Source organism: Oncorhynchus tshawytscha, linkage group LG06 (genome assembly GCF_018296145.1).
Source record: "Oncorhynchus tshawytscha isolate Ot180627B linkage group LG06, Otsh_v2.0, whole genome shotgun sequence".
Classification (NCBI taxonomy): domain Eukaryota; kingdom Metazoa; phylum Chordata; class Actinopteri; order Salmoniformes; family Salmonidae; genus Oncorhynchus; species Oncorhynchus tshawytscha.
Genome location: NC_056434.1, coordinates 41,168,801 through 41,178,767, shown reverse-complemented (window position 1 = coordinate 41,178,767; position 9,967 = coordinate 41,168,801). Strand labels below are relative to the sequence as shown.

The 9,967-nt window shown below is 43.6% G+C and overlaps 1 protein-coding gene across 2 annotated transcripts in view; it reads right to left on the bottom strand.

Moving 5' to 3' along the window:
* Nucleotides 1–229: 229 nt before the first annotated feature.
* Nucleotides 230–9,967, bottom strand: part of btbd11b (BTB (POZ) domain containing 11b) — a 127,485-nt gene continuing 117,747 nt past the window's right edge. For both annotated transcript variants that reach the window (XM_024398908.2, XM_024398907.2), the window contains 7 exons: nt 8,539–8,717; nt 6,231–6,336; nt 4,784–4,886; nt 3,685–3,766; nt 2,597–2,665; nt 2,193–2,306; nt 230–1,874 (listed from right to left, as the gene is read on the bottom strand). In XM_024398908.2, the coding sequence (XP_024254676.1) occupies nt 1,665–1,874; nt 2,193–2,306; nt 2,597–2,665; nt 3,685–3,766; nt 4,784–4,886; nt 6,231–6,336; nt 8,539–8,717 (863 nt within the window). In that variant the 3' untranslated portion in view covers nt 230–1,664. The remainder of the gene's footprint in view (nt 1,875–2,192; nt 2,307–2,596; nt 2,666–3,684; nt 3,767–4,783; nt 4,887–6,230; nt 6,337–8,538; nt 8,718–9,967) is intronic.

The window sequence follows — 9,967 nt, the reverse complement described above, 5'->3', positions numbered from 1 at the left end:
CTGTAGTACAGCTTGCTAAGTGTGTGGTTGTATCACAGAACCAACTCCCTAGCTGGGATCGAAGACAACCATCCAAACCTTCCGCCATGGGGATCTAGCTAATGACAGAACACCAGAGGGCAAATCCACAGGTTCCAACAACAACTGGAAAACATTTATTTAGGTTTGAAGTTTTCACAGCAGGAAAAAGAGTTGAGATTGTTGTCGAGCCAAGAATTGTACCAGTTGATAGAGGATTCATATAATTCTTTATATTAATCTTTATAGAGGAAGTCACACATTTACATGTGGTTTCACAATGTCTGGAAAACACAAAAGACGCTTCTCCGGTTTAAGATTTAAGACCCTGGTAATATTTTGAACCAGGCCCCTAACCATAAAATGTCTCAGAGTACGTGTGCTGATCTAGGGCCTGTTTTAGCCTTTTAGATCATAATGAATAAGATGAAACAGACAGGAGGGCTTGATCCTAGATCAGCACTCCCACTCTGAGACACTTTTTGAATACAGATCCAGGCCCTTTGTCGTTCTCCCCTGAAATGAAGACACCAGTACACTTCTACACATTTAGAGATTCATGCTGACAGTATCACTCCTCTACCCCTCCCACTCCCTCCTACAGTCTCATGCCACTCTTAAACCAAACGGAACACAAACAAAACAGTCATTCTCGTGACATGCAACTTGAAACATACAGAACGATAACACATTGAAAAGAAGAGCGTTTTTTTACAGCAATATTCAATGGTGAGACGCATGAGAAGAAACATCTGTAGGATATATACATTAACTTACAGGAAGAGCCAAAGCTCTGTGTTTTATTCACAATATTTACACAGTTCTAACAGCGGATGAAGGAAGGAAATGTGTTCCTGCGTTCTCCAGCTTTCCCAAACGTAGCTTGAAGAATTTCCCAATACCTCTCTCCTTTGCATGACTCCCTTGAAAGATATGAACACATTACAAACAGTATGTCCATATATCACGTTACATTTAACAGACCTAGGTTCAAATACTATTTGAAATCGTTTTACATCCTTTTAAGAAATGGGCGATTGAGCTTCCCTGTTGCAATGGAACCAATATATTAGTCGCAAAAGTGCAAACCCCACCCATCTGACACTCCAGGCAGACTAGATTTCAAAAAGTATTTGAACCCAGGTCTGCTCTTATGTTTAGTTTGGCTAGGTCCAGTCATAAATAGACTATAAAGCTATGTAGGATTGCAGAACAATGCTAAGAAAAGTACCAACAACGATTCTGTCCAGAATACAAGTGGACAATGGCAGGTTTGACTGCAGTCTAGAGACTAATTTCAAGGAGCGAAGCAATGTTGACTGGAGCTTTACAAATGATCCCAGACACACACACTCTTCTCACTGGGTCTCAGTGATATAGTCCCACTATTGCTTTGATCAATCATCTTTACTACAGCTCTACAGAGGTTCCAGCGCTGTCCACTTTGCCTAACTGCTCGGACCTATAGGCTCAGTAGGCTGCAGGGGAATGGCAATGACGTGAGTCAGCACAGCAAGTGATTCAATAGCGTGACTGTCGATTGTGGTTCAGTACAGGTATGTATTGTACTGGGGACAATGGTGACAGATAGACAGTTCCAGTCCCAGTAGCAGCTCAATCAATCAACCAACCAATCAATCAACCAATCAGACGATGGAGCCCTTGGAGGAGGACAGGTGGATGGACTGGATGCGGATGCCCAGGGTCTTCTCCAGGTCCAGCAGTACGTTCGTGGCGGGGCTGCCTGGGGGAGTGTCGTATAGCAGCGTTTTGAAGGGCTCCAGCTCGATCAGCACCACCATGTTCTTCAGGAAGTAGCCCTCGATGTAGGCAGCCAACTCTGGGGAGTCCAGGAACTGATAGAGCGAAAGGTTGGAGAACAGATGAGTGTTACCTAGTTTGAGATGTATGCCAAACCTATTCATTTTTGCTCACACGCACACACATGCCTACAGTGCGTACTGCAGCAGCACAGACAAACACAGAGACCTAGCAGGCAGGCAACCACAGGCAAAGATTTTTACACATGATCACACGCACACCTACGGCCTCACACACACACACACACACACACACACACACACACATGGATAGACAGTAGACATGCACATGGCAACCCCCAAACCCAACCATCCAAATATACATCCATTCTCAACTCAACTTGACCCTCTCACCTTGGTGTGGCTGTAGATCTCCACACAGGTTTCTGTGTTGATGTTCTTAGAGCAGATGACCTCACAGTGCCTCTGCAGCGCCTCCAGCTGGAAGAACTTGGCCGCTGACAGCAGCTGCACACACCAGAAAAGAGGAGTTATAGCCTGGTAGCATCTATTTGTGCTGCCTTAACTCCTGACCTATGGTCACAACGACACAAATCTGGGACCAGGTTAGGTAAAGTATTACATGTTGTTGGACATATATTGTATTACTGCTTCTCACGAACTGTGACAAATAGAACATTAATCTTCTCATATCAGGTGTCTACATTGATGCATCCATATCAGATTCACTGCATCGTAGAGGTTATGACTCAGCACGACTGACAATGTCCAGGAGTGAGCTACTGTACCAGTCTTACCTCCATAACCTCTGTGTTTCTGATGTGCAGATGCTCCGTCCCACCGCAGTACAGGTATTGCATCACCAGCTGTAACAGTAGTGAGAACTGACGTTTACACAACGTTCATAAAACCTAGACTCAGTCGACCTGGAAATGGATTTGTCATGGGAAATAATGTGGGTTCTTTTTGTTGTTGTTGTATGAACAGTCCATTTTGAGAACGTATCACAACATTGCATGATCTATGCAGGGCCGTGCACAGACCTTTTAAGGGGTAGGTGCTCAAACAAAAAAAGGGCACCCCAAAAAAAGATTTTCTGCACGAACCAGACACAGCAATTATGACTTTGATTATTAAGTTACATAAAAGCAATAGATGGCCAAATATTAATGGCTAATTCAATTACCTGTGTTGGGGAGTAGTGAACTATATGTAGTTCAGCTAGTAATTGAACTACATTTGCCAGTAGCTTGGTGGTAGCATATCTAAATTCAAATCCACTAGTGTTTTTAGTAGATAATGACCTTTTTGCCATGTAGTGGTGTAGCTAACTACAGGAACTAAACAAGAGAATATGGGTAAAGTAGGTAAGAATTTACTTTCTTTTTCAGCATCAGACCTGCCTAATTCTCACTCGAAACAGAGTTGTTGTGTTTAATAGGCTAAATGGACACATTCTGTTAACATCTGACCCAAAAATGACCTGTTCATGCAATTTGTAGTCTACGACATTTCAGATTTACATATTGAACATTTAAGTAGTTTGGATGTAGTGAACTACTTTTTCAAAGTACCTTTAGTTAAGTCAACTATCTGTTTCTTAAGTGTAGCTGTAGGGTAGTTTAACTTCTTCCAGTGTGAAGTGATTGGTAGCTTGGTAAACTATATTTTCAGAGTAGCTTCCCCACACTGTAAATCACACATATTTAACAATGACTTGCGGGCAGTGGGTTCAGCGCAACAATAAAAGGGCACTATAGATAGATAGAGCCCGATCTGTGCATGTGTCTGGATCGTTTCTGGATCTATGTATCGATAGAATCAGATTGTAAGGGGAAAACAGATATCTAAGTAAACAGAACGGTCGTTTTCTCTTTGAACATACCAGGAATATGTTGTATTTGACGTGGCTGATTTCAATACATGTGTTTTCAGCAGCTGGTCTGTTCGCCAGAAGAGACTTAAACCTTGAGGAGAGGAGCGAGAAAGACAGAGATAAATACCAACCAGATAGAGAAAATGAGGAATTAGAAACCTTATCTTGGTTGATATTACCGTAGTAAACCTTGATTCACAATCGTTTCAATCATGGTCTTTACACTTCACCAATGAAAACCGTAATCACTGTTGTGATCAAGTCATACACTGTATTCTATGGTACAGAGTAAAACACAATGACTGAAAAAAAACGTGTATTTTACGGTATAGAGAAAGTAATGGTTCCCATCCATTTAAATATGATCCAGGTTTTTACACGGCCCCTCACACATACCACCATATCTCCAGAACGTCAACAGAGCATTTGTCAAGGACATCCACCATCTTGTGACAAGTCCTCACTCACTGTATGACCTATCGGGTCAATCATCCTTAATGACATGTGACAGGAACTGAAGTGAGAGTATTCTTAGGGTCCCAAAGGCCGGAGAAAATGACATTATGGATCAACGCACTGACAATATAGACACAGTCTCTACACATATCTGCAGTCAGTCATATTGTTCATCATTGTGTAGCCAATGTGCAATCGCTGTGTGTGTATGTGTGTGTCAATGGTGTAAGCAGAGTACAGATGGCGCACGTATCCAGATCTATATGGTGAAACACAAGCACATTTGAAATATAGGGATCAAATGACCTCGGCATTAATGGTTTTGAGTTATGTATGGGTAGTTGGGGACAGGAGTGTTTAGTGACCTGATCAGGAAAAGCTCTCACTTTCCCTCAGATAGATTGGGGGGAGCTTATACCTTTTCACTTACACTTATCCAATCATTTCAGATCTAGGGCAAGGGGAAATGTAGGAATATGCCAGCATGCAGTTTAAGCCTATCCAAGATTCGAAATCATGATTGGAGAATCTCTGTTGAAAGTGTGTTTTAGTCCAGGACTAGGTTAATCTGTGTCGAGAAAACTTGCCCTGTGTGTCTGTGTCTGTCTGTGTGTGTGTGAGAGAGAGAGAGAGTGCAGTGCAGCGTTCTGACCTGCCGGAGGCGGTGAAGAGCAGGACTTTGTGGGCGTAGAAGGGCTTGCCCTCCACCAGGAAGGTCACATCTGACATATCCTTGTTGTTCAGGAAGTGAGGGTCTGGAAGGCACACAGATTCATCATGTATTCCAAGTCACTTCTGAATACCCAGTTTATTACTATCTTTAGCCACCAGATGGCACATGTCTATATTCAAGTGAATCTGTGCACTAATATACAAAAGTATGTGGACACCCCGTCAAATTAGTGGATTTGGCTATTTCAGCCACACCCGTTGCTGACAGGAGTATAATATTGAGCACACCGCCATGCAATCTCCATAGACAAATATTGGCAGTAGAATGACCTTACTGAAGAGCTCAGTGACTTTCAACGTAGTACCCTTTCCAACAAGTCAGTTTGTCAAATTTCTGCCCTGCTAGATCTGCCCCGTTCAACTGTAAGTGCTGTTATTGTGAAGTGGAAATGTCTAGGAGCAACAAAGGCTCAGCCGCGAAGTGGTAGGACATACAAGTTCACAGACAGGACCACCGAGTGCTGAAGCGCATAGTGTGTAAAAATGGTCTGTCCTCGGTTACAACACTCACTACCAAGTTCCAAATTGCCTCTGGAAGCAACCTCAGCACAAGAACTGTTCATCGAGAGCTTCATAAAATGTGTTTCCATAGCCGAGCAGCCTAAGATCACCATGCGCAATGCCAAGTGTCGCCTGGAGTAGTGTAAAGCTCAATACCATTGGACTCTGGAGCAGTGGAAACACCTTCTCTGGAGGGATGAATCACGCTTAACCATCTGGCAGTCCGATGGACGAATTCGGGTTTGGCGGATGCCAGGAGAACGCTACCTGCCCGAATGCATAGTGCCAACTGTAAAGTTTGGTGGAGGAGGAATAAGTGGCTGGGGCTGTTTTCATGGTTCGGGCTTAGCCCCTTAACTCCAATGAAGGGAAATCTTAAAGCTACAGCATACAATTAATGACATTCTAGACAATTCTGTGCTTCCAATTTTGTGGCAACATTTTGGGGAAGGCCCTTTTCCTGTTTTAGCATGACAATGCCCCCGTGCACAAAGCGAGGTTCAATAGTTTGTCGAGATTGGTGAGAGCACAGAGCCCTGACCTCAACACCATTGAACACCTTTGGGATGAATTGGAACGTCAACTACGAGGCCAAATCGCAGAACATCAGTGCCCGACCTCACTAATGCTCTTGTAGCTGAATGGAAGCAAGTCCCCGCAGCAATGTTCCAACATCTAGTGGAAAGCCTTACCAACAGAGTGGAAGCTGTTATAGCAGTGAAGAGGGGACCAACTCCATATTAATACCCAGGATTTTGGAATGAGGTGTTCGATGAGCAGGTGTCCACATACTATTGGTCATGTAGTGTATATGTAGAAGTCTAGCTATTGCAGCAAAGTGTCAAAATCCTAATTATAGTGCTCACCCAGGCGTGAGGTCTGTTTCCTCTTGATCTCTGTGAGTTTGGGGATGGGGTATGGCCCGTAGCACTGGGTGAAGATCACTGACAGCTGCTGGCTGATTACCTCATTCTGGAACATAACAGACAGGAGGGGTTAGACATCAGACTGGTTTTATACACTCCTACCCACAATACATGTGTATTTAGATACAACACTCCATACCCAGTCTCTCCCAACACCCACAATCCATTAGCTGGTCGGAGGTCAGCGCTTATGCGAGAATTTAGTTCTGGATTCCGAGATTACTCCATACCCATAATTTAAAAGGCATATTTATGTAGAGATATCCACTACCACATTCACTAACAAATCTTCAAATATCCCAAGTCACAAAGGCGACTAACTGATCAAGCACAGTAGCTCACAGTCAACCATTAGTTAAGGCCACTTTCAGACATCAGGTGACCCACACCCTTTATCTGTGGATGGGGTGAGTATCACACTGATGTACTGTAGCTATAATGCTGTTGTATGTGCTGTATATCCACGTGACGATGAGAAACATAATATGTCGGGCTTGAGTGTGAGACGTCTCCAGGGTCAGAATGGGCTTCTCCTGTTGGAGGGTGTGTCTGAGTCACTGCGTTTTGTACTAGAGCCCATGGGAGAGAAGGTAGAGGGGTAGTAGCATGCACACACCCGTCTCGCACACTCGCATGCATACACGCACGCGCACACACACGCGCGCATACACAATGGACCGGTGCGCTTTATAGAACAATTCCCCTGTGTATTCAACAAATCTGCCTCCCTGCACCACGCTAGCATGACGCCTCCAACATCAATTACCAGCCACTTCACTCCACAAGGAGTTTCATGTGTTTTTTTTAACTTTCCAGGCAGAGGCTGAGCTCTCGTTGTTGTTCAAACAAAAGCTATTAAAATGTGTCACATGGATACCTGATGTATACTCTCCTGAGAGACACAGAAGAACTACTGAAACATAACACAGGCAAATTCTCATATCACATCGTGAACAGAAAAACAAATGTACAAATGTTCTCTGTGTCACTCCCTCTCTGTTGTGCGTCAGCCTTCCCTTGTGTGTGTTAAACAAGGAGAACAAGGAGGTGTGAATAGACTGGCACACACTCAGTCTGGCTAGAGGAAGATGAATGTGTTCTACCTTGAAGTCACACATCATTAGCAGGGATATGACAGGACAAACAGTGACGGGGTCCCTGGGGTCTCAAAGAGATGGGGTCACTGCCTCAGCCATAGATCAACCCTGACAGGGACAAGGGCGGCTGCTGGAATGGGACAGGAGAGGGCAATGTGTGTCCATGTGTGTGTTTGTGTGTGTGTGTGAGAGAGAGAGAGAGAGAGAGAGAGAGAGAGAGAGAGAGAGAGAGCATAGGTGTGTGTGTGTGCTTAAGTGTGTGTGTGTATGTGTGTATTTGTGTGTGAGTGCCCATGTGCATGTGTGTTCATCTGCTCTCTCTCTCAGCAATAATGCATACATGACAGGCCAAAAGTTAGATTGGAAATGAAAGGCATTCTATTGTGAGACTCAAAATAGGAGATTCTAGTTCTAATATATTACAGAGATATTCTGTTGGATCTAATGCTGCAGTGAATCTTGAGGAGAAAAAGAGAGAAGGTGGGTTTTTCAAGAATGGGTACTAAGTTATAACCGGAGGGCATAAATCATAAATCAAGGCACTAATTGAAATGGATTGGGCCTCTGGGTGATTCTGTCAGTCACTGTGAAGCTACGGGCTGTATTACATAATCACAGGAAGACAAATAGGTTGAGTTCCAAATGGAACCCTATTCCGTATTTAGTGCACCACGTTTGACCAGGGCCCATAGAAGGAAATTAGAACAACTATAGGTTATCTCTTCAGGGTCTGGCTGTGAGGCAGAGAGAAGACATGATTATCTTCACTGTCAGGAGAGAAAAGGAGACAAAGAGGGGCACATGGAGATGGAGACATGGGACAGAGAGTGATTGTGTGTTGGGATTTGATGACAACCTTCACATTGTGAATTGCCCTTTGAAATTCCTCTAATGTGTGTATTTTTGGTATGATCTTCCTGCAAAACTAATTTCCCTACGCAATAAATTAGGTTGTAAGTTGACAGAAAGTGGAATGTGGATATGGAGAAAAGCAGAAGGCAGACAGTGACATATGCGCCCGACTCAGAGTAAGAGTGCTGATCTAGAATCAGTTTTGCCTTTCAGATCATAATGAATAAGAGGTGGGACCTGATCCTAGATCAGCAATCGTCTGAGACACTTTTTGAATAGAGGCCTTGATATACAGTCACCTTGCTGGCTCGTAGGATCTGAAACAAGAGTGGCAGGCCGTGGGTGATGAGCTCCTGTGTGTACTCCTCCTCCTCGATACAGCTGAACTCCTTGAGCAGGCCCTGGATCAGTGGTCTCCGGTGCTGCAGGAAACATGTCCGCAGAGACTCCAGCCAGGTGTGCAACGTCCAGGGGACTCCTGAGACACACCAAGAGGCATTATGTATTAAAAAAAGGTTCTAAATGGGTTCTTCGGCTGTCCCCATAGGAGAACCCTTTTTGGTTCCAGGAAGAACCCGTTTGTAGAAAGGGTTCTACAGAACTCATTTGTAGAAAGGATTCTACATGGAAGGCAAAAGGGTTCTACCTGCAACCAAAAACAGTTCTTCAAATGGTTCTATGGGGACAGCCGAAGAACCCCGTAGCCCTTTCCTGCAGTCAATGACCAAAAGCGCCCTCTTTAGCCTCATGGGTGGAATGTTTAATAATTCAATAATAACGTCTTTTAAAATTTAAACTGGACGAATATCCAGTGTTTCTATGTCAAAAAGTTTTGTTCTATTTCTGTCTTCTGTGAATTACAGTACCAATCAAAAGTACTCATTCAAGGGTTCTCTTTATTTTTACTATTTTCTGCATTTTTGAATTTATTATTATTATTTTTTTAACCTTTATTTTATTAGGCAAGTCAGTTAATTAAGAACAAATTCTTATTTTCAATGACAGCCTAGGAACAGTGGGTTAACTGCCTGTTCAGGGGCAGAACGACAGATTTTGTACCTTGTCAGCTCGGGGATTTGAACTTGGAACCTTTCGGTTACTAGTCCAATGTTCTAACCACTAGGCTACCCTGCCACCCCAATAATAGTGAGGACATGAAAACTAGGAAATAACACATTCATGTAGTAACCAAAAAAGTGTTAAACAAATACAAATATTTTTTATATTTTCAGATTCTTTAAAGTAGCCACCCTGACAACTTTCTTGGCATTCTCTCAAACAGTTTCACCTGGAATGCTGTTCCAAGAGTCTTGAAGGAGTTCCCACATATGCTAAGCACTTGTTGGCTGCTTTTCCTTCACTCTGCAGTCCAACTCATCCCAAACCATCTTGATTGGGTTGAGGTCGGATGATTGTGGAGGCCAGATTAACTCCATCAATCTCCTTCTTGGTGAAATATCCCTTACACAGCCTGGAGATGTGTTGGGTCATTGTCCTGTTGAAAAACAAATGATAGTGGGACTAACCCCAAGCCAGATGGGATGGCGTATCGCTGCAGAATGCTGTGGTAGCCATGCTGGTTAAGTGTGCCTTGAATTCTAAATAAATCACAGACAGAGTCACCAGCAAAGCACCCCCACACCATCACACCTCCTCTTCCATTCTTTACGGTGGGAACCACACATGCGGAGATCCTCCATTCACCTACTCTGCTTCTCACAAAGACAC